Source organism: Micropterus salmoides, unplaced genomic scaffold (assembly GCF_014851395.1).
Source record: "Micropterus salmoides isolate LMB-PRFRI ecotype aquatic unplaced genomic scaffold, ASM1485139v1 Ms_hic_scaffold_14, whole genome shotgun sequence".
NCBI classification, from domain to species: Eukaryota; Metazoa; Chordata; class Actinopteri; order Centrarchiformes; family Centrarchidae; genus Micropterus; species Micropterus salmoides.
In genome coordinates, this window is record NW_024040485.1 from 27133772 (window position 1) to 27158494 (window position 24723).

Here is a 24723-nt window from a genome sequence, read left to right on the forward strand (position 1 = left end):
GCAAAAACATGGTCGGACAGCTGCTTTGTTTTGGACATAATAACCGACCCAGAGTTATCTTCCATCCTATTGGACAGGTAAGCTAACATTACTGCAAAGCATGTGAAATATATTGTGATGTTGTGTTTTAGTTAGATAACGTTAGCTTGCAGGCTAACATCGTCCAGTTGCTAACCTTATCTGTTGCAAAATGCTATAGTTTTATGGCTTGCCACACTATTTTACCAGCTAACACTAGTACCGGTATTATGTCAAAGTGTTGATTTTAGCCTTTATCACTCCACAGTCCTTTGTTTAAAAAGTTCAGCAGCAAAATTCAAAATTTTAAAACATCATAGTCAGTGATGAATAAGCATAATTGCCAACCTCCAGACATCATAGCCTAAATCGTGAGACCAAACCTAACCAGGTATGGGAATGTTCCACCCAGAAAATGTGTGTCATGTGGGACTGTTTTCTTGGGATCTAGTGAATTTTTGGAATAATTATTAAAATTTTTTGTTAAAATCCAAAAGCATGGGTTTTGCTCCAACATTGGAAGGGACACATAGCAAATGGGGTCCTCCCGAAGAAGATTTAGAGCATTAAACACTTAATTTCCTGCATCCTGGTGAAATGTTTACACCAATTTCTGCCTTTTTGCACCGATTTATGGTGGAAATGTCTTTATTTATTAACAGCCAGGCGGAAAGTGACAAGTCAAAATATAAAAATAGAATAGAAAATAGGGCATTCTGTATTTCTTATGTATACAAAATCTCTCCCAGAGATCTGTGTTCTCTGGCATGTTGAGAAAAAAGTTGTAATATTCCGAGACTCATGTCATCAATAAGAATTCACAATATTTTTTTAAGTCTAGCTCCCCCATACTCTGCTGGGCATTAGCCTGCGTTATTGCCCTGCTGATGTGGTAGTAACCCCTTCAGACCGTCTGAAAGACACAGCGCTGTTGAGACAAACTGAAAAGAAGTGAAAACACTTCTGATCAGGCATAAATCTCTTCACAAATCCATACAAATATTAAATGCAGCTCACAGTCCCAAAGAGAGCAAGTTTATGCCTTTGTTTTTAAAGTTTTATATTGTAAAACTCTACCAGTTACTTACTATTTCTGCATACGCTGGTGTTGCATCAGCTGAGCGAAGTTGATTCGCGCTGAGCCAATGCTATTAGTTATACATTTGTTTTTCACTGCATGAGAAAATTGATGTGTGGCGTGAGAGCATGTGAAAAGTGTCAATTACGTGAGTCTCATGCTCAATGCATGAGAGTTGGCAGCTATGCAATAATGATACAAGTCATGAGCAGACAGCTAAATTAGGATGGATCTGGTGTTGTTTGCTTAGTAATTTTCAATTGAGATTTATTGCTGTTTTACTGATACTCAGGTACACAACTTCTTTGCCAGTCTAAGTTGCCGTAATGTATGCGACCCACATAATATACAATAATGCCACATAGCGGTGCAGGTTAACACCACAGTGGAAGACCCATTCAGTACAGTAATGTAACTTACAACAATCTCATTTATAATATTCAGTCTAGCTCACTAACCATTTTCATTATCATCCAATAGCTATGTTGACATTTCTGAGCCTCTCCGATGAAAGATACAGTTATTGTAAAGCCACAGCCTATCTAATGCCAACGTATTATGTTGGTTAAATGACAATATAATCCAACATAGCCATCAACCAATCATGACTCACCCAAGGTGGCCAGTCAGATTTCAGAGGTCCACCCTAAATATAAACCTGCAAGTTAGTTAGCGTGAGCAGGAATGGCCACCATGGCTAAACGGAAAACGGATGCTTCCTATATTCATACTCTATCTTCAAACATCTTTTTAAGCATTAATGCTTTGGCTTCCACACTAAGCTATTGCTTAAAGGAGCTAAACTACTTTTATAACACTGAGGCATTAAGACATCACAGCTGCCAAACTTACATAACTTCTGAAGTAGGTAACAAAGTAATATGCTGTTAATGTTGCTAATGACTGACAAAAGCAACTGTGCTATGATAAGTCACAGGTTAATGGAACAGTAGCTCTTTTTCCATACCTACCTAACTGATGTTGTTAGATGAAAGTCTTGATTGTGCCAACCAGGATGACTTTGAGCTTTGCCAGGACTGTGGTCCTCTTGAAGGCAGCTACTGATGACAGGAAAATGGATGTCTGGTGTGATGAGTCCTGGGTCCAGCTGCACCACCATGATTTCAGTCAGACTGCTATGTGAAAAACATGAAGTGATGGTGCAATCAGACAGGGCTACACCTGTACATGGTGGAGTTCTTCTTGTTAAAAGACATTCGTAAATACAGATATTGTTTGGGCATTTTTTACCTTAAACAGACACGGTCACTTTAGTTCACCCTATCCTTTCCCTGCTGTCTTGCAAACAAGTCTTGTAGACCCTGAATATTAAATGCATTATCTTTTTGTTTAACATTTTACATTGGCACTATTTATTTTGTTTGTGATTCAGTTAAATAAAGTAGGATGTAGCACCACATACTCACCCGACCCTGTGCTGCCCCTCCCAGTGCAGATCCCTTAAGGGGCTCGGTATCTGTTTGGCGTCCAGGCAGCCAGAGGGACTGTCAGCTGTAGGATCTCACCTCTAATCCTCCATAAAACACTGGCTGAAAACATAAACAGCTGCCTGCCTGATCTGCTTCACCCTGTCTCGCTGCTGAAAATGTTCCAAAGCGGAGAGCCAAAAAGCAAGGACATGGATGGACAGGCTGGAGGCCTTGTGATCATTCCTACTAAAAGATAAAAAATACATCTGAAAGTTTAAATTGACTGGATTCCATTCAAATGATAGTATATAGTGATTGATTACTTACTGCACTTACAAAATCAGTGCTGAACAGGATGGAGCACATCCCAGCTATACCCCTCACTGTATAAAAGCAATGTATTCCTAGGATGATTGGCACAGAAAATCAGTCATTCATGAGGTCACACTTCTAGTGCAGCAATAGTTACAAATAGTCAATATCAATGTCTGAAATATACCAGCCAAAACATGACTGAGAGAATTAACAGGAACAACACTTATATCAGTTCAAGCCGTCTAGCCATGGTGGTTATTTTTTCCCCATGACTGTGTCTTCTGTGTATGGTTCAATTCAATTCAAGTGAGTCCTTATCTCCCTGGCTACTATCAGGTTGAAAATGCCACTGATGGTGTGACCAGTAAACAAACACAGTTTGTGTGGTCTATGCAGCGGAAGGCAGTGGGGTCAGGCATGATACCAAACAAAAGGTTTATTAATATCTATCACACCCATAGTATTAATAAACTGCACACATGCTTAATACCAAAACGATGAGAGAACAATGGTGAATGCAGCTTTCTATTTTCACTGTCTAGGAGTGGACTGAGACTTCACCTTTATTTTACTCCTAGCATAGCGGTAACTGAAAAAAGTCTTTAATATATATAGTTTCTCACAAAAGTGAGTACACTCCTCACATTTCTGTAAACATTTGATTATGTGTTTTCATGTGACAACACTGAAAAAATGACACTTTGCTACAATGTGAAGTAGTAAGTGTACAGCTTGTATAACAGTGTAAATCTGCTGTCCCCTCAAAATAGCAAATTACTCAGCCATTAATGTCTAAGCCGCTGGTAATAGTGAGTACATCCTAGTGTTGGGTATCGTTTAAAATTTTACGATACCAGTAGCAAAACCAGTACCCTTAAAATGAGTACTTCATTTGATACCTGGTATAAAATGCCACTTGTTGAAGCCATAGTAGTTGATTGGGAGCCTATTATTATTTTTATTGTTGATATGGACAAGCAAGGTTATTTTTATTTATTTATTTTTATTTATTTTAAATAACTGTTCTTTTATTGCTGAGTCGCAAACCTCCTCCAAAAACAACAGTCACAAGTATAAAACGATTAGGAAGTCTGTTTAAACAAGTCTTAACTACACTTAGCTACACTAAAGACTCACAAACAGAGGAAAAGAGAGGCTGCACGTCCAGCTGATCAAACCAACTACACCTGAAGCAGCCACAGCTGCAGCCGCAGCCATGAGCAGTGAGTAAAATCAGCTGATTGCTGCTGCGCCACAAAAGCGATGTGAATAGCAAATAAAAATGTACAGAGAAGTGTTAAATGATACCAGAAGATGAAACCAACCAGCCAAGCCAAGCTTGTGGTGATAAACTTGCAACAGTGACGAACATGCCTGAGACCGCAGCCGAAGGTGAGCGCGTGCAGGGTATCTTTGGGTATGTTGTTTGTGTGTTTAGCTGCAAGCAAAACATACAAATAGTAATTTTTCGCCGCGATCTGGTTACAAAAAGTACCGAATGAAGTACTGGTTTGACTGGAGACGTTTCGATTCTACTAGATACAGGATACCATAAAGGTATCCAGTATCGATACCCATCTCTAGTACACCCCTAAGTGAAAATGTCTAAATTGGGCCTAAATAGCCATTTTCCCTCCCCGGTGTCATCTGACTCGTTAGTGTTAAAAGGTCTCAGGTGTGAATGGGGAGCAGGTGTGTTAAATTTGGTGTTATCGCTCTCACACTCCCTCATACTGGTCACTGGAAGTTCAACATGGCACCTCTCTCTGAGGATCTGAAAAAACGATTTGTTGCTCTACATAAAGATGGCCTAGGCTATAAGAAGATTGCCAAGACCCTGAAACTGAGCTGCAGCACGGTGGCTAAGACCATACAGCAGTTCAACAGGACAGGTTCCACTCAGAACAGAGGTTATCAGAACATGTCCAGAGGTTGTCTTTGTGAAATAGACGTATGAGTGCTGCCAGCTTTGCTGCAGAGGTTAAGCAGGTGGGGGGTCAGCCTGTCAGTGCTCAGACCATACGCTGCACACTGCATGAAATTGGTCTGCATGATCTGTCTAAAGATGATGCACAAGAAAGCCCATAAACAGTTTGCTGAAGACAAGAAGGCTAAGGACATGGATCACTGGAACCATGTGCTGTGGTCTGACGAGACCAAGATAAACTTATTTGGTTCAGATGGTGTCATGTGTGTGTGGCAGAAACCAGGTGAGGAGTACCAAGACAAGTGTGTCTTGCCTACAATCAAGCATGGTGGTGCGAGTGTCCTGGTCTGGGGCTGCATGAGTGCTGCCGGCACTGGGGAGCTACAGTTCATTGAGGGAACCATGAATGCCAACATGTACTGTGACATACTGAAGCAGAGCATGATCCCCTCTCTTCAGAGACTGGGCCACAGGGCAGTATTCCAACATGGTAATGACCCCAAACACACCTCCAAGATGACCACTGCCTTGCTAAAGAAGCTGAGTGAGCTAAAGGTGATGGACTGGCCAAGCACGTCTCCAGACCTAAACACTATTGAGCATCTGTGGGGCATCCTTAAACGGAGAGGAGCGCAAGGTCTCTAACATCCACCAGCTCTGTGATGTAGTCCTGGAGGAGTGGAAGAGGTGAACTCCATGTCCAAGAGGCAGTGCTGGAAAATAATGGTGGCCACACAAAATATTGACACTGTGACAGTTGAAAATGTCCCAATTTGGACATTTTCAGTTAAGGGTATACTCACTTCTGTGGCTGTGTGATGTGTTATTTTGAGGGGGCAGGAAATGTTCACTGTTATAGAAGCTGTACACTCACTACTTTACTTAGTACTAAAGTGTCATTTCTTCAGTGTTGTCACATGAAAACATATAATCAAATATTTACAAAAATGTGAGGGGTGTACTCACTATTGTGAGATACTGTACAGCGGCATGTCTGGACATAAATGTAGCTGCCTGATCCCAGGCCTTGTCCTCAAGTGTTAATGTTTGAAACAGCGGCTGTGTAAGTGATCTGGCTGCAGACAATTTTAAGTTGTCATCGCTCAGTCTTCATTTCTTTGAAGTGTGTCCATTTGTGTCAGCTTTATTTCATAGGCCCATAGGGCTACATACAGGAGGTCATGACGGAGCTGTTACTGATGTGTCAGCAGTGGTTGCTGACAGGATGCCAACCACATGTAGCTTGATCCGCCCTCACTATTTAAATTACACCTAAAGCCTGGCTGTACTAAGCATGTCTTAAGAGACAAGTGCTAATTTAGAAGTATCACCCAACCACTTCTACTCCTACTATCATCCTATCCTACTATCATTAAGGGATGCGTGATCTGAAAGACAATTAGGACCTGGTGACAGGTCTACCTACTATTTGCCACACTCATAGAAATTTTAAAAACTTCTGATCAAGCGACTGTAGAAATAAAGTTTGACATGGTATTGTTTTGCTACTGGAGCTTCTCTGTACTGAAGTAATACATAATAGTACCATGAAATGCACAGCAATATAAGGACATTGCAAATAACCCCAGTAGCAATGAACTGAGAAATAAATATACTCCAGGGTGCTTACAAACAGACACGACAGAAGGATGACAGGATATAGACATCCACAGATTGAAAGATAGAGGCTAGATTTAATTACAGCCTGTAATTTATGAGAGTGTCTTTGTTTCTGGTTCAGCATTGTGTGGATCTGTGTTTAAGCAGAAATGATGGTCTGTCGTTGTGTATGTATCTGACTTAATGGCAGTTGGTGACCCCTGAATACAAAAGTTGTTGCAAAAATACAAAATGTTTAAATTATTGTTCTTCAGTATTTTTCTATACTAGATATTGACAGAGATGGGGACAGCGACATCACCTCACTACAAGTCCTGACCTGCATGCTTTTATTTGACATCATTTTTACATCCCAAAAACAAGTTTAAGAAGCACATTTTTATCAAAGAGGAAAGTCTTAAGCCTACTCTTAAATGTAGAGATGGTGTCTGCCTCCCAAACCCAAACTGGGACCTGATTCCACAGGAGAGGAGCTTGATAGCTGAAGGCTCTTGCTCCTATTCTACTTTTAGAGACTCTGGGAACCAAAAGGAACCCTGCATTCTGGGAGCTCAGTGCTCTAGTGGTGTAATAAGGTACCATGAGCTCTTTAAGATAAGATGATGCCTGACCATTAAGGGTAGGTGAGAAGAAGGATATGATCAGAAAATCGCAGGTCAAACAGATTTTAACATTCTTAGGGCGTGCTTGAAGTTTAGCTCATTGATCATTTCATCTAGCTTGATCGATAGTTATAATTGGGAATCATCTGTATTACAATAAAAGTATATGAAGTGTTACCTAATATTATTGTCTAAAGGAAGCTTATGTGAGGTGAATAGGATTGGTCCAAGCACAGAACCTTGTAGAACTTTGTGAAGACCCTACAGCAGGGGTTGGCAAATAAGTCTGGCATTGGGCCAAATTGTTTTCAAGTCATTAGATGGTGGGCCAGAACATAGTCAATTTATTATTTATAATCTGCCATTTACTGTGTACTTGTCAGTAGTGCACAAGACTTTTGTTCAAAGGGTTGTAAGTTGAATCCCTTCTTGTTGCTTTTTCTCCCTTTTCAACAAATTCATTATGAAGAGATCGTTTTACATGGTCACATTAAGCATATGCAGGAGTGTGTTCCCCCCCGTGATTGGGCCACATCATCCTATCGATGCTTATTTTCATTTCCCCAGTATCTCCAGGCAGAGAAAATTCCTGCATTTCTCATTCAGGAGAATCCAATCTCACGTTTTGCTTTTTCAGAGGTGTGTCAAGCAAGCCAGAGACATTTTTCAAAAGCTCTCAATTAAACGCAACATAAAGTACTGCTGCAAAGACATTCTCGCGCGTTTATTTTGTACGCACAATCACTTAAGAGGAAGTGATTATGTGAGTAACTTTTTTGCTGTTATGACTGAGATCATAGTTTCAGCACCAGCCGCTATAATGTTTTGTTGTTTTTTTCTCGCTATCAAAGGCCGGCTGGGGGACCAGCTTTGGCCCACGGGCCGCCTATTGGCGACCACTGCCCTTCAGTTTCAGAAATGCTTGATCATGGCATAGCTACCATTTAAGGTTGAAACAACAACAAACAATCTGCCAACAACTGACTGAACTGTAGTGGAGAAAGGAGTCAATAAGTTAACACTATAACATTTTATTCAGTAAAGTCCACTCATTCAGCATTTACCAGACTTGATTTTCTTTAATGAATGATGGAGTGCTGGAATCCTTCTGTATGTTACTCTTGATTTTTTAATAAATTTATTCAGCTATAACTTGACGGGGACAAAATGCTGATGGCAATAACTGAAGATGAAAATATGGATAAAACAGAATATTTGTGGACCTAGTCTCACCAATAATAATTATTTTTTTGCAGTTGAAAATGCCTCGGTTTAAACAAACTGTAAATATCCTCCATATCCAGTGGTTCTGCACAAACCCTTCATTGTTACATTTATTAATATGTTTTGATATATACACATGTTTTTTTAACATAGTCAAATTAGTTTAAATGTATTGTTGCACTCTGCCCCGCTTTACTCGTCCCCACAGGTAATAAATAGAAACTGATTTCTGTCTACAAACAGTCCTCTCTTGGAAAAAGAATTTAGCAGAAGAGATGACAGAAAAAAAGTGTGTTAGAACTAGAGATAGAGAAGCTATGTTTGGGTGAGTCATAGATGAGTTATGCAAGAGAAAGTTCCTGGCGCTGCTCCCGAAAAATCACATTATTTGCTTGTGAGCAGAGAGGGGGGCCAGACCTGTCAAGTGATGAAAGTGATGGCGATTATCACAATGTGTGAGGATAAAGGGGTATGTGTGGGAGTGGGGTACCTGTTGATGTCTGTCTGTCTGTGTGTGTGTGTGTGTGTGTGTGTGTGTGTGTGTGTGTGTGTGTGTGTGTGTGTGTGAGAGAGAGAGAGAGCAGGTCAGGGTGGTGCCCTTGGCCTTGTAAGGCAGGGTTATTTGGGGTTATATATTTGATCCCTGCCTCCCCTGCAGGTCTAGCCACTGCTTCCTCTTCACCTGGCCTTTGTAAGTCTGCACAATGAGTTGTATTTTGTATTCATGCCGGTTTTCATTTTGTGTTTTTACATTTTCTAAACTAAATGTAAATGGATTTAAACATGATGTAATTCAAAACTACAGAGGTCATGAGAATGTACAGTTTTTAAAAATTTTAATGATCTGTACATGTTTAACTAGGTGTATGCTCTTACTATTTATTGTCACTTATAGATTATACTTTATTGGTGCTTGCATATTTTTCCTCAAATATAAGTCGCTTTGGATAAAAGCATCTTCCAAACGAGTAAATGTACTGTAAATGTGTATGCCACACCAAATAATATTGTTATAAGATATATTGAACTAAGGTTTAACTAATTATCCAAAATGCTTACAAAAAACAAGACACCTCATGTTTCCGCAAATGTTGATGTGAACTATAACATGTTACAATAACCTTGAAATATTTAACTTATAGTTTGCTCTGCCCACTTCAGGTGGATCACTGATTTATACTCTGAGCTTATCTGTCATCTGAGTTGAACCCACCGGTAAATTCTTCTTTCCTATTTGAAATAATAATATGACTGTGTTTTCTGTAGAAGTAAAGGGTAAATTTGTAAATCTTTCAAATCAAAATACTACTGAAAGAGTGATAAACCAACATTTGAACTGATATGGTAATGCCTATGTTAAGGTAAAGTATCAGATATAGACAGTGGAGCCTTCACTATTAACTGTGTGTATATTATTGCAGCAATGGGGGATGCAGAGATGGCTGTGTTTGGGGTGGCTGCCCCGTACCTGAGGAAGTCGGACAAGGAGCGTATGGAGGCTTCAACACGTCCTTTCGACATAAAGAAGGAATGCTTTGTCCCAGATCCAGTGGAAGAGTTTGTGAAGGCAACCATCACCAGCCGAGATGGAGACAAGGTCACAGTAGAGACGCAATATGGAAAGGTCAGTCATTACATTTTACCATTCAGACCTTTAGTGTTCTTATAATAGTTGCAATGATAGAATTACTATAAATCTAAAGCCTCAGCTTAACATATCAGCATGTACAAAAATAAGTGTAAGCACAATATTGAAAATGTAAATTGGTAGAGGTAAAAGACTATATCAGACAAATCTATGTGAATTAATGAAAAGGGTTTGCCTTTACCTGCTTAGCATGCCAAAACATAAGCACTCTAAAATCCAGAGACACTTCAGTGCACTTGAAACCAACCTGTCTCAGAATAGTAACAAAAATCCATTCAGTCATTTTGATTTACTCAGTCAGTCCAATCACCACAGTCAGTTAGATCAGCACAGGAAACATATTAGATGTGAGCTTCACTGTCTACGTGAGAGTCCTTGTCTAGGAGCAAGTGATAATCTGAGTGTTAATATATGTGTGATTTCAAGCATCTATCCTTGAGTGAGTGTAAATACAAATGGGAGCCTGAGTACTAACTGCAAATAAAGTGTCTCCAGTCTACAGTGAGCAGCTGAGTGATGAAAGGCAATAACAATGCGTGGCATGCTTTCTAATGTTACACAACCAATTGATGATAAAAGAGTAGCACATGCAGGCAACAAACACAGAAACTGTCTGTATGTGACTATTACATATTAATCAGGAAACTGCATTGTTTTTATTAGACAGTGACTGTCAAAGAATCCCAGATTCTGCAACAGAATCCTCCGAAGTTTGACAAGATTGAAGACATGGCCATGTTGACCTTCCTCCATGAACCTGCTGTGCTGTTTAACCTCAAAGAACGCTATGCAGCATGGATGATCTATGTGAGTAGCCTCCAATCCAGTAAACAAGACTAAACTGTAGTGTGCACCACGCAAAGCATAGTTCATTTTGGTTTGGTTCCACAAACTCAAACTATGTTGAACAAGGCTTGTGGTGAAACAGTACTTTTATATTGTGGGTAATAATAATTTTCTCTTTAAGATAAAAACAAAATACATGTACTGAAAGTCACAGGTACACAAATCTCAATCAGGAATGACAGAATACAGTGTCCAAAACCTGAACTCTAATAGTCGTTTATTTTTGAATCATAGACCTACTCCGGGCTCTTCTGTGTGACTGTCAACCCCTACAAGTGGCTGCCAGTCTACAACCAAGAAGTGGTTGTTGCCTATAGAGGAAAGAAGAGGAGTGAAGCTCCTCCTCACATCTTCTCCATCTCTGACAATGCCTACCAGTACATGCTGGCAGGTAAAAAATAATAAGACAGATACTGTTTTGGGTAACATTTGTTACATAACAATGCTGTATCCTAAAACTAACAAAACTGTACTCTGCAAACTTGTTTTTCTAGACCGCGAAAACCAGTCAATTCTGATCACGTATGTAATATCTTATAAGTTAAAAGCATCTATAACACTGCTCTGAAATAAAATCTTATTCTGCATTATGCCATTCTAAGTACTGATCATTGACTTTGCAATTACAGTGGAGAATCTGGTGCCGGAAAGACTGTCAACACAAAGCGAGTCATCCAGTATTTTGCAAGTATTGCAGCTGGAGGCATAAAGAAAGACGCCGTTGCAAAAGACAAGGTAAACAGTATGCTCTGTCAAATGTGTGAGTTACAACAAAGAGATGAGATGGAAAAGATTTGCCTTACTTGCCAAGTTAAATTCCGAGTATAAAGAGACAAATCAAACCAAAAAAATCACAAATTAAACAACTGTTTAAACCCCTTTCACGTTTTCCCCTTTTAATTATAGGTTGAGATTTTTCAAACTTCAAAAAACTGAAAACATATCACTTGATGCCACCAGAGGCTGCTAAAGTCTCTTTATGGCTTTAAACATTAACTACAGATTAAACATACGTAACGGTCCTCTTTAACAGGGTACCCTGGAGGATCAAATCATTCAGGCTAACCCTGCTCTGGAGGCCTTTGGTAATGCCAAGACCATCAGGAATGACAACTCCTCCAGATTTGTGAGTGTGTAATCTTTGTGTGACTGAATTGTGAATATTATATATTAATTTCCCATGAAAACTCAACCAGTAGCAGATCTCAAAATTATAAACGCTACACTTTTGTTTTTGCCCCCATTCATCATGAGCTAAACTCAAAGATCTAAGACTTTCTCTATGTACACAAAATGCCTATATCTCTCAAATAAAGTTCACAAATCTGTCAAAATCTGTGTTAGTGAGTACTTCTCCTTTGCAGAGATAATCCATCCACCTCACAGGTGTGACATACAGTATCAAGATGCTGGTGTCGTGAGGCCGGTTGGATGTACTGCCAAATTCTCTCAAACGCCTTTGGAGACGGCTTAAGGTAGAGAAGTGAACATTCAGTTCACGGGCAACAGCTCTGGTGGACATTCCTGCAGTCAGCATGCTAGTTGCACGCTCCCTCAAAACTTGCGATATCTGTGGCATTGTGCTGTGTGAAGGAACATTTTCGAATGGCCTTTTGTTGTGGCACACCTGTGCAATACCCATGTTGTCTGATCAGCATTTTGATATGCCACACCTGTGAGGTGGATGGATTATCTTGGCAAAGGAGATTTTGACAGATTTGTGAACAGTATTTCAGAGAAACAGGCCTTTTGTGTACATAATGCACATAATTTTGTTGAGTGTAAATACAAACTTTATCCTTTCAGGGCAAATTCATCCGAATTCATTTTGATGTCAGGGGAAAGTTAGCTTCTGCTGATATTGAAACATGTAAGATCAAACCCCTTTATCCTACTTACAGCAATTATGTTTGTGTTATATAACAAAATTAATGGATTTGACATGTGACAGTATTTTCACTCTTGTACGTGTCACTTGTCAGACCTTCTGGAAAAGTCTCGTGTGATCTTCCAGCTCAAAGCTGAGAGAGATTACCACATTTTCTACCAGATTCTGTCCAACAAGAAGCCTGAAATCCTGGGTTAGTACTTGGCTGTGAGTCATTTGTGTCTCAGTGGTGGTTAGCCACCACAGAAAGAAAAAGTGAAAAAAAACAACAAAAACACAAAACAAAACATGGCTATTGGCTTTGTATTGCAGTGGTGTCCATCTGTCTAATCTTGTCTCACCCTGTCTCCATGTTCTCCAGAGATGCTGCTGATCACAAATAATCCCTATGACTACGCCTTCATCTCTCAGGGGGAAACCCAAGTGGCTTCCATTGATGATGCAGAAGAACTGATGGCAACAGATGTCAGTCTCTTACTTATTCCACTTCTTACAATGTTACATGAAACCCTCATCAAAATGAAAACAGACCTCTGTAAAAACATCGCAGGGGAGCTGTGTTGGTGGGGGCGTGTTTTTTCTAATTCACTCGTGAGACAATGAAAAACGATCCAGGAAGTCCAATTGAAGTTACAGATTAATGAGTTTAAAGAGTTATCAGACACCAAAACACTGCGCAACAGTAGTGGAGCAGAGTAGTAAGCAACTCTGTGCTTCATTAAAACAAATGCGATTGGCTCTCACCTGGTTGTCACTCACATTGCATCAGCGGACATTTGCATACCCTGTAGTGCAGTTGTGTCTAGATGGTAACCTTAAAACTCTATGCTATGTAAATGTAAGTGTGGCACTGATAATACAGTGACATAATGATGCCATGCCATACATTTTACATTATATTACTTTATTATATACTACTTTAGCACATAAATAATTTAGATTTCCTTCACCCAAATGTGTGTAAGGTAAGTGAGTATATCTTCCATTGCTAGCATAAAGTAAAGGGCTACTGTGCTGAATTAAATGTGCATGTGTAAGAGTTTTGCAAGTCTAGTTTTGCCATCTAGACACGCCCCTGAAGTGCAGCTGGGTGCACTGCCAGGTCGCTTTTGAGTCCCAGCTTTTGAGTCTGTATGTGTGAACGTCCATGAAGTTATCATGTTGTTCTCCGCAGAGTGCCTTTGATGTGTTGGGCTTTACTCAAGAGGAAAAGAACTCTGTATACAAGCTGACTGGTGCCATCATGCATCATGGCAACATGAAGTTCAAGACCAAGCAGCGAGAGGAGCAGGCAGAGGCTGATGGCACCGAAGGTTAAAGATGTTGTGTTTGTTGGTTAGGTTGGCTCAGAATCATCAAAGAGATACAATGGCCTAAATAGGCAGTTTTATAGCATTCACTTTCCTTTTTTAGATGCTGACAAAGTAGCATACCTGATGGGCCTGAACTCTGCTGACCTGATCAAAGGTCTCTGTCACCCAAGAGTCAAAGTAGGAAATGAGTGGGTCACCAAGGGACAAAATGTTGCTCAGGTAAGAAACAAGTCAACTTAAGGGTCATTTCCCAATACAGGAACACATTATGTTTTCTAAACGACTACTTCTGCAGAGGCTGAAAGGTTGCATGAAAACACTGCACAAAAAGTTCAGTTTAATTAATTTGTATGCTTATTAAATATATTGCCTTTTCTACAGGTGAACTATGCTGTTGGAGCTCTATCCAAGGCTGTTTATGAGAAGATGTTCCTGTGGATGGTAATGAGAATCAACCAGTCCTTGGAGACCAAACAGCCTCGCCAGTACTTCATTGGTGTTCTGGACATCGCTGGATTTGAGATATTTGAGGTAAGTGATCTCATTAGCACACAATTAACCAGCTATCTGTGAATATAAAATGGGTGGACAATCTCAATTTTTTTTCTCTTTACAGTTCAACACCTTTGAGCAGCTGTGCATCAACTTCACCAATGAAAAACTGCAGCAGTTTTTCAACCACCACATGTTTGTGCTGGAGCAGGAAGAGTACAAAAAAGAGGGCATTGAATGGACTTTCATAGATTTTGGGATGGACTTGCAGGCCTGTATAGACCTGATTGAAAAGGTGAGAGACTGGACTAATACATGTTCAGCCATACAGGATGATATATCATATGAGTGATTAAAAAAGATTGTGATTGATTTAAAAAACACATATTTTTGTCCCATCAGCCCATGGGTATCATGTCCATCCTTGAAGAGGAGTGTATGTTCCCCAAAGCCAGTGACACCACCTTTAAAGCTAAGCTCTATGACAACCATCTGGGGAAATCTGCCAACTTCCAGAAGCCCAGAATTGTCAAAGGGAAACCAGAGGCCCATTTTGCCCTGATGCACTATGCTGGAACTGTTGATTATAATATCAACAACTGGCTGGTGAAGAACAAAGATCCCCTGAATGAGACTGTTGTTGCACTGTATCAGAAATCTACTCTTAAACTGCTCGCTACCCTCTTTGCAAATTACGCTGGAGCTGATTCAGGTACCCTGGTGTAAATACCTTTTTGGAGATTACAATGTTGCTTTTTCTGTCTAGCTCTAAGGTTACACAACTGTTTTCTGAACAGCTATGTCTGAAGCTACTGAAGGCAAAAAAGAGAAGAAGAAGAAGGGATCATCATTTCAGACTGTGTCCGCTCTTCATAGGGTATTGTAAATTATTGTATATAGTTATCCTATAATGTCATATTTCATATGATGCTGAATGAGTTTTTATAAATGTATGATTCATTATATTAAAAGGAGAACCTGAACAAGCTGATGACCAACTTGAGGTCTACTCACCCTCACTTTGTACGCTGCATCATCCCCAATGAGACCAAGACTCCTGGGGCCATGGAGAATCCTCTGGTGATGCACCAGCTGCGCTGTAACGGTGTGCTGGAAGGAATCAGGATCTGCAGAAAGGGCTTCCCCAACAGGATCCTCTATGGAGATTTCAAACAGAGGTGTTGTTTAATTTAAGTCAGATCCTTTATAAATCCAAACAGAAATTTAATATCATTCTCCAAGATGTTTTTTGGTTTTGTTTTTATAGATATCGCATCCTGAATCCTGCTGCTATCCCTGATGGTCAGTTCATTGACAGCAGGAAGGGAGCTGAGAAACTTCTTGGGTCTCTGGATATTGATCATAATCAGTACAAGTTTGGACACACCAAGGTATCATCTTAAGTTGTTCAGATATAGAAAAAAGTAAAACATTTCCGTACAAGATGAAAAATATGGCAAGAAAGTAAAATACCCATCGGTGTTATTAGGTGTTCTTCAAGGCTGGATTGTTGGGTCTGCTAGAGGAGATGAGAGATGAGCGTCTCTCCAAAATCATCACTGCTATTCAAGCCAGATCCCGTGGTCTTTTGTCTCGTATTGAGTATCAGAAGATGGTGGAACGCAGGTATCTCTTGTGTCCAGCTAACACTGGTCCTTAAAGGTTCAAATATTATTGGTTTGTGATTTGTATATTTAACTAAAGCCTTCCATTTTGTTTTAATTTATTTTAGAGATGCATTATTAGTGATCCAATGGAATGTCCGTTCATTCATGGGGGTCAAGAACTGGCCCTGGATGAAGCTGTACTTCAAGATCAAACCTCTGTTGAGATCTGCTGAGGCAGAAAAGGAGATGGCAAACATGAAGGAAGAATTCCTCAAGTTGAAAGAGGCTTACGCAAAATCTGAAGCACGAAGGAAAGAACTAGAGGAGAAAATGGTCACTCTTCTCCAAGAGAAGAATGACCTGCAGCTCCAAGTTCAAGCGGTGAGAATGGCACTATACTATATTTTCCTTTGAACATGTAAGTAAGGTATGTGCTCATGAGATTAAATGTTTGTCAGGAGCAAGATAATCTCTGTGATGCTGAAGAAAGATGTGAGGGGCTGATAAAGAGCAAGATTCAGCTGGAGGCAAAAATCAAAGAGCTGACGGAAAGGCTGGAGGATGAGGAGGAGATGAATGCTGAACTGACCGGTAAGAAGAGGAAGCTGGAGGATGAGTGCTCGGAGCTGAAGAAAGACATTGATGACTTAGAGTTAACTCTGGCTAAAGTGGAGAAAGAGAAGCATGCCACTGAGAACAAGGTATGGCATCTAACTTAACAATTGGCTTCAACACAGGTCATCAACTTAATGAGGCACACAGTAATTCATGTTTTTATTGTTCACAGGTGAAGAACCTGGTCGAGGAGATGGCTGCTCTTGATGAAATCATCGCAAAGTTGACCAAGGAAAAGAAAGCCTTACAGGAAGCTCATCAGCAAACACTGGATGATCTGCAGAGTGAAGAAGACAAAGTCAATTCTCTGACCAAGGCCAAGGCTAAACTGGAGCAGCAAGTGGATGATGTAGGAATCCGTATCAAAATTGTACTGCTTAGATGGTATTGTAGGTAATAATAATTACAAATGAAGTAATCATGTGTATTTACATTAAGCTTGAAGGATCTCTTGAGCAAGAGAAGAAAATTCGAATGGACCTCGAGAGAGCTAAGAGGAAGCTGGAGGGAGACTTAAAGTTGTCTCAGGAGACTGTAATGGATTTGGAAAATGACAAGCAACAGCTAGAGGAGCGCTTGAAAAAGTACAAATGAAGCATGACATTGTTCTTTCAGTATGGCCATTTAATACTGTGTACACAGTTTAATTAGCTAACACTGATTAAACTAAATGCTGCAGGAAAGACTTTGAGATCAGCCAGCTGACCGGCAGAATTGAAGATGAACAGGCCATAATCATTCAACTCCAGAAGAAGCTGAAAGAGCTGCAGGTAAAAGTGTGCACCAGTGGGTCTTAATTAAATGTTAACATTTCTTCAAAGTATTGCTATATCTAAAGATGTTGTTCTGACACAAGGCCCGCATTGAGGAGCTGGAGGAAGAGCTTGAGGCAGAGCGAGCTGCCCGAGCCAAGGTGGAGAAGCAGAGAGCAGACTTGGCCAGAGAGCTGGAGGAGATCAGCGAGAGGCTGGAGGAGGCTGGTGGAGCAACATCTGCCCAGATTGAGATGAACAAGAAGAGGGAGGCTGAGTTCCAGAAACTCCGCAGAGACCTCGAAGAGGCCACTCTGCAGCATGAAGCCACTGCTGCCACGCTCAGGAAGAAACAAGCTGACAGTGTTGCTGACCTGGGAGAGCAGATTGACAACCTGCAGAGAGTCAAGCAGAAACTGGAGAAGGAGAAGAGTGAGCTCAGGCTGGAGCTGGATGATGTGGTCTCCAGTATGGAACAGTTAGTTAAGTCTAAGGTATGTTTGCATCAAGGCCCTCTAGACAAACTTCCACAGTGGTAGAACTGACAACCTGGTAGTTATTAAGATGACAGTTTAATACCTAGAGGAAATGCAACATCATTAACTATGAACATGAACACCTCCAACTTAAAGGGATAGTTTGGGATATTTGAAGTGGGGCTGTATGAGGTACTTATCCAATGTACTGTAATGTACTGTTGTGGACAGAGTCAGCAGCAAAATATATTTAAAGGGGTAAGGGGGCAAGTTCCACCTAAAGATGACCCACCAAAAGAAAAACAATATAAGTTCAAGTGTACACTATGTTTTGAATATTTACCGCAATTTACTTTGCAGTCAGACAGCCATTTTCTTTGTAACTACATGTTCCCAACTTTAGAACGTCTATATATAAATGGTGACCAGGACACATCTTTGTTTTAACAGCCTGGGAAAACACAAGAGCACACCATCTTTTGAAGGTCCCATATAACGCTCATTTTCAGGTTCATTCTTTTATTTTGGCCGTCTACTAGAAAACGTTTATGTAAAGGTTAGGCGGGTTTGTAGTGAAGGGCTGGAGGAGTCAAATTTAAATGGCGTCTTTACACACACAATTACTGAGACTGAGCAGGAGAAAAAGAGAGAGGGTGTTTTTTTCTCATAGTTTGGGGGTCTTTAGACACACCAGGGATACATATTTATGTTGGAAAGACATGAACAAGTGTATTTTGCAAATATAGAACCTCTAAATCTTTAAGAAAGTGAAGCTTGATTTCAGTTTGATCTCGCAACAGCATTTTCTTAAACTGATCTCCAGTGGCATTTTACAGTGCATGAACAAGTTACGGTTATGCTAGGAATATGTTGTTCTACAGTTGAGACAATGTAGTTCCAAAGGAAATGGCTGTAGTAAACAACGCCTGTGAAATATGGTATATTTCTTTTAAAGACTACCTTGGAGAAAACCTGCAGAACTTTGGAGGATCAAATGAATGAATACAGGAACAAGTGTGATGAATATCAGAGATCCCTGAATGACTTCACCACCCAGAAAGCCAAGCTTCAAGCTGAGAACGGTCAGTGTTATACTCTTTTTACTTGAACTAATTACTTATTTAATGTAACAATACAATTCTAAAACATAAGCTTTGCCTCTCTAGATGAATTTTCAAGACAGATGGAAGAGAAAGAATCACTTATTTCTCAGTTGACCAGAGGAAAGACTTCCTACAATCAACAACTTGAAGATCTAAAAAGACAGCTAGAGGAGGAAATAAAGGTATTAAAATAGCTAAATGTATTAATTTATCTTTACATCTCAAAAAAAGTTGTACGTCCAAAAGACATACTCACATATTCAATATTAATCTAGGCCAAGAATGCATTAGCCCATGCAGTGCAGTCTGCTCGTCATGACTGTGACCTGCTCAGGGAGCAGTATGAGGAGGAGCAGGAGGCCAAGGCTGAACTGCAGCGCGGCATGTCCAAGGCCAACTCTGAGGTAGCTCAGTGGAGAACTAAGTACGAAACTGATGCCATCCAGAGAACTGAAGAACTGGAGGAGGCCAAGTGAGTCCAGTGCATACAAGAACATGAATCTTTTTTCCCCCTTAAAAAGCCTGTTTCTGACCCTTTTTCCTGAGAGAGCGGGGTTTCTGACTTGCCCTGCTTCCGTCTCACCTGTTGCATCTGTCTTCGCTGGCTTTCCCACCGCAGCATGTTGGCTACTGCCCTCCTCCTCTCCTACATCTCTCTCTTCATTAGCAACAGCTATCCCTTCCTGGCCCTCTCTGCCACAGCAGCACTGGTTGAAGCCTGGAAATATTATATTATATTTAATCACAGGATGAGCCCTTTTGAGTCTTTGCAAATATTTATTGGCATTCATCTGGATGGAGGGAGAACAGGTACAGAACGCAAATACATAACATTGCCAATTGGACGAATTACAAGCTACAGGTTGTTATATACACCAAAGGACTGTTGTGATTAATGAGAGACAGGTGTGTCAGCAGGTGGGGTGATTTAGCAATGTAAACAGCTGATCAGGATTGGTGGAAATGTCTGAGGGCATCTGGTGGAAACGTGGAGAATGGCAGGTTTGGAAAGTTCTTCAGGAATGCATGGGTCTGGCGGAAGTGGGAAGTTTCTGGAAGCAGGGACAGAAGGACAGACTGAGCAAAATAACAACTATGGCTACCCCGACTAAAGATTTTCCCAGGTGACACTGATGATGTTAATTTGATTATCTAAATATACATTTTAGGGCATCAGAAAATGGTTTGAGTTTCAGGGCCCGGCAGCATTCCCCTCTGGTTCACTTGCCCTAGGACCTTAAAATCTCTCCCCATTTGTTAATCTAGCTTGAGACCTTTGTTGCATGTTGTTCCCCATCTCTATGTCCTTAATTCCCTGCACTCCAATACGCCACAAAAATTTAAATAACACTCAAGCACCACTGGAAAAGACTTGTCTTTATTTTTCAGAAAGAAGCTGGCTCAGCGTCTGCAGGATGCTGAGGAGGCTGTTGAAGCAGTGAATGCTAAATGTTCGTCTCTGGAGAAGACCAAACACAGGCTGCAGAATGAGATTGAAGATCTCATGGTGGATGTGGAGAGGTCTAATGCTGCTGCTGCTGCTCTGGACAAGAAGCAAAGAAACTTTGACAAAGTATATCTTATCTTTTCTGATCATCAAAACCCTAAACACATTAATGCTGTCAATGACATTCATAACTACCCACTTAGTATTACGTGACTAAACTGTAAATTCAAACTGTATTTCTATGTACAACCTGTTGTTTTGAAAGTGTAACAGTGCAAAAAGAGTCTCCTCAGATAATGCACATCCACAACTGTACAGAGCTCCATGTGGTGATTTAAACTCAATCTTTAGGTCCTGTCTGAGTGGAAACAGAAATATGAGGAGTGTCAGTGTGAGCTGGAGAGCTCTCAGAAGGAGGCCAGGGCTCTGAGCACTGAGCTCTTCAAACTGAAAAACTCCTACGAAGAATCTCTAGACCAACTGGAGACCATGAAGAGAGAGAACAAGAATCTTCAGGGTAATGTATCAGTAAATGTGTCTTAAAAGGCAATACAAACACATTGCATGTGTCACAAAAAGCCTATTAAATACCTTTCATACACAGAGGAGATTTCTGACCTCACTGAGCAACTTGGTGAGGTAGGAAAAAGCATTCATGAGCTGGAAAAGGTCCGTAAGCAACTGGAGCAGGAAAAAAGTGAGATTCAGTCTGCCCTTGAGGAAGCAGAGGTAAACTAAAACCTCAAATCCTCAGTTTCTCACATATGTATATGTATCGTTTCAAAATAAAGCTGTAATTTGGAGAATTAGTTAGCATATATATGATTTGACAAACTCTGATGTCTATCTTAGGGGTCTCTCGAGCATGAGGAGGGCAAGATTCTGAGAGCCCAGCTTGAGTTCACCCAGATTAAGGCAGAAATGGAGTGTAAAATAGCTGAGAAAGATGAGGAGATGGACCAGTGCAAGAGGAACCTGCAGAGGACGATTGACACCCTACAGAGTTCTCTTGAGGCAGAGATCCGCAGCAGGAATGAGGCGCTCCGTTTGAAGAAGAAAATGGAAGGAGACCTCAATGAGATGGAGATCCAGCTTAGCCAGGCCAACAGGCAGGCTGCTGAGGCCCAGAAACAACTTAAATCTGTTCATGCTCATCTGAAGGTAAAAAAAGGAGACGTACCTTTCATTTTTGCTAGCATCATTTACGTGGTATCTTTCTAACTGGAGGTGTTGAACATTTTCCAGGATACTCAACTCCAGCTTGATGACTCTCTTCGAACCAATGATGATCTTAAAGAGAACATTGCCATCGTTGAGAGGCGCAACAGCCTGCTTCAGGCTGAAGTTGAGGAGCTCAGGTCTGCTCTGGAACAAACTGAGAGAGGTCGCAAACTTGCTGAGCAAGAGCTGCTGGATGTTACTGAGAGGGTGCAGCTACTGCACTCACAGGTATGACAGATACCACTGTTAGAATTTTTTTTTTTATGTTGCTCTATAGTACACTATATAACGTAATTATCTTAATTGTATAATGAAAGAACACCAGCCTGATAAATCACAAGAAGAAGCTGGAGGCTGATACAACCCAGCTTCAGACTGAAGTGGAGGAAGCGGTGCAGGAGTGCAGAAATGCTGAGGAAAAAGCCAAGAAGGCCATTACTGATGCTGCCATGATGGCAGAGGAGCTGAAGAAAGAGCAGGACACCAGCGCTCACCTGGAGCGTATGAAGAAGAACATGGAGCAAACTATCAAAGACCTGCAGCACCGTCTGGATGAAGCTGAACAGATCGCCATGAAGGGAGGCAAGAAGCAGGTGCAGAAGCTCGAGGCCAGGGTGAGTATTTCGTTTACATTTGTGATTTGTATTATTTTTCGTCAGCAGTGAGGATAAATGAGTTATAACGAAAGTTATATGAAAATATTTTCCTTGCCCAGGTGAGGGAGCTGGAAAATGAGGTGGAAATGGAGCAAAAGAAAAGCAGTGAAGCTGTGAAGGGCGTCCGTAAATTTGAGCGCCGTATCAAGGAACTTACCTATCAGGTTTGTAGAAATAGTTCCTAGTGACGTGTCAGTCACGTAAAAAGAAATGCAAGATAATGAACAAATTACACTTACACAACATAGCAAAAATATACTAATATAATTTAAATATAATGTATGTGTCTGTTTAGTTACAAACATACTTTCATAAGTATGGTGATATTTTTGTTATTGACATGCCACTTTTTAACCAATATGACAAAATATTTCAATTTTTTGAAGATGACAGATCTTACTATCTTTTTATTTTTTGCAACCAATAAGAATGTAACTCAGGCAGTGACCAGCAAAAGTGGTTCCCATCACTACCAGATTCACATCTGCGTGTGTGGTTAAAGTTCTTTTTCAGGAAAGTAAGTTTTCTCTTGTTTCTACAGACTGAGGAGGACCGCAAGAATATTGCCCGACTCCAAGATCTGGTAGATAAGCTGCAACTGAAAGTTAAAGCCTACAAGAGATCTGCTGAGGAGGCTGTGAGTGTGGAACTGTGTGAAGTGAGGTCTTCATTTGGCCTCTTCCGTTGTCACTGTGTGACTGTATTTCTTTTTTAATTTAACCTAAACAGGAGGAACAGGCTAATGTTCATCTTGCCAAGTTACGCAAGCTGCAGCATGAGCTGGATGAGGCTGATGAGAGAGCTGACATCGCTGAGACTCAGGTCAACAAGCTGCGCGCCAAGAGCCGTGATGTGGGCACCAAGGTTTGAAGCATGCACTCTGTAGCAGGTGCACAGCATCTGACCCTGACACATGCTGCCCTCTGTCGGCTGCATTTCACTTATATGCTGCTCTGCTCTTCAAGTCTTAGTGCAAATATGTGATAGGTCAATAGCAGTGCTTCAGTTTATATTAGCCTGTTAATGAATACATTGTTCTGTGGCACTAAAGCATTACTAATCTGAAGACATAACAGCTGTCTCTCTTCTTCTTTCTTTCCAACTTCCCCGGCTGCAACAGAAAGGCTTTGATGAGGAGTGAAGCTTTGGAGCCTACAGAAATCATTTTGCCTGCTGTGTACTGTAGATCCCCTCAACTATCACTATTCTAACCTGTAGTGCTTAATAAAATCGCAAATCAAACTGTTTCACAACATTGCACTCTTCCTTTTGTGTTCATGTAACATTGTACAGGAAAGCTTGTATTTTATTTAACTTTAGTATATTATATAATCTTTTCAATATCTAAATTTTATAAATTATATAGGGACAGTCAATGTAATTTACTTTCCTTTCTATTAGCATAAGTGGAGTGATTGATTAAAATGTTTTGAGGTCAATTATCATGCAGGACAGGCATCAGTGTGGGGGTTTAAAAGCAGGAGGAACATAGGTAGGCATCAAATTGATCCCCTAAATCAGATTGATCCCCAGTCACTTTACAGTTGCTTTCATTCTGGAAGAGAAATATATAAAAGCATTTAGAAATTATAAGAAAACAGAAAAACGGAAGTATGTTAAAATATGTGCAAATATACTAAACAACAGTATAAATAGAAAAAAATACATAACGAAACAAAAACAACAGTGTAAATAATAATACTAGAAAATATACCTATAAAGGTGTTAAAATACAAGAATAGTATGAATAAATAATCAATATTAGTTGAATTATGCAGTATAGGTGCAGTATTAATGCCAGAGTATACTAGAGTATTGCACAAAATGATGCCAAGTAACTTGGATGGCATCCTCCTCTCTGACGCCGCCAGAGAGTCTAGCTCCACCCCAACAATGTCACTGGTCCTTGCTGATCAGTTTGTTCAGTCTGTTGGCGTCCGTTATCCTAAAGCTGCTGCCCCAGCACACAACAGCAAACTGACAGACTCATCAATCAATCAATATGTATATAGCACTTTTCATTCGAATACATGTAACGCAAAGTGCTTCACACTACAGAGCCATATAAAAACAATAGTTTAAAAACAACAATAATGTAATAGTACCACCCCATATAACGCCCATCAGCCCAACCCTCCAACCACAAATACGTAAGCACCTGGGAAAAACAGAGGATCATCCCAAACATCCCTGCAACCCCCGAAACACTAAAACCCCAGGACCCCAGAAAAAGAAGCACTAGAGAAGCAGCCCACCAATAATAAAAGGATAATAAATAAAAAAAGTTGAATAAATAAATCAAATAAATACAGCTCAGTTAAAAGCTTGGTTAAATAGATATGTCTTTAGTTTGCCTTTAAACATGTCCAGATTTCCTGCTGCCCTCAGCTCATCGGGAAGAGTGTTCCACAAACGCAGGCCATAATATTGAAAGGATGCCTCACC

General features: G+C 40.4%; 1 protein-coding gene across 1 annotated transcript; it reads left to right on the forward strand.

Annotated features, from left to right (window-relative positions):
* Window positions 1-8867: 8867 nt before the first annotated feature.
* On the forward strand, window positions 8868-23529 carry LOC119902561 (myosin-7-like). Its single transcript, XM_038718835.1, has 39 exons — window positions 8868-8905; window positions 9376-9429; window positions 9636-9838; window positions 10526-10669; window positions 10943-11099; window positions 11203-11230; window positions 11338-11443; window positions 11742-11834; window positions 12515-12578; window positions 12691-12789; window positions 12958-13061; window positions 13771-13909; window positions 14010-14128; window positions 14291-14440; window positions 14526-14696; window positions 14804-15113; window positions 15199-15278; window positions 15374-15579; window positions 15669-15792; window positions 15891-16027; window positions 16134-16389; window positions 16467-16709; window positions 16796-16972; window positions 17062-17207; window positions 17303-17393; window positions 17480-17869; window positions 18807-18933; window positions 19018-19136; window positions 19230-19426; window positions 20344-20527; window positions 20753-20918; window positions 21006-21130; window positions 21254-21562; window positions 21647-21850; window positions 21940-22236; window positions 22338-22442; window positions 22820-22915; window positions 23008-23142; window positions 23399-23529. The coding sequence occupies exons 3-39, from the start codon at window positions 9638-9640 to the stop codon at window positions 23417-23419; spliced, it is 5820 nt and encodes a 1939-aa protein (XP_038574763.1). The 5' UTR covers window positions 8868-8905; window positions 9376-9429; window positions 9636-9637; the 3' UTR covers window positions 23420-23529.
* Window positions 23530-24723: the final 1194 nt, after the last annotated feature.

Coding starts and splice junctions, on each gene's coding strand:
- LOC119902561 (XM_038718835.1), top strand. CDS start 9,638: ATGGGGGATGCAGAGATGGCTGTGTTTGGGGTGGCTGCCCCGTACCTG. Junction 18,934..19,017: donor CAAGCTTCAAGCTGAGAACG/GTCAGTGTTATA, acceptor TTGCCTCTCTAG/ATGAATTTTCAAGACAGATG. Junction 23,143..23,398: donor GCCGTGATGTGGGCACCAAG/GTTTGAAGCATG, acceptor CGGCTGCAACAG/AAAGGCTTTGATGAGGAGTG.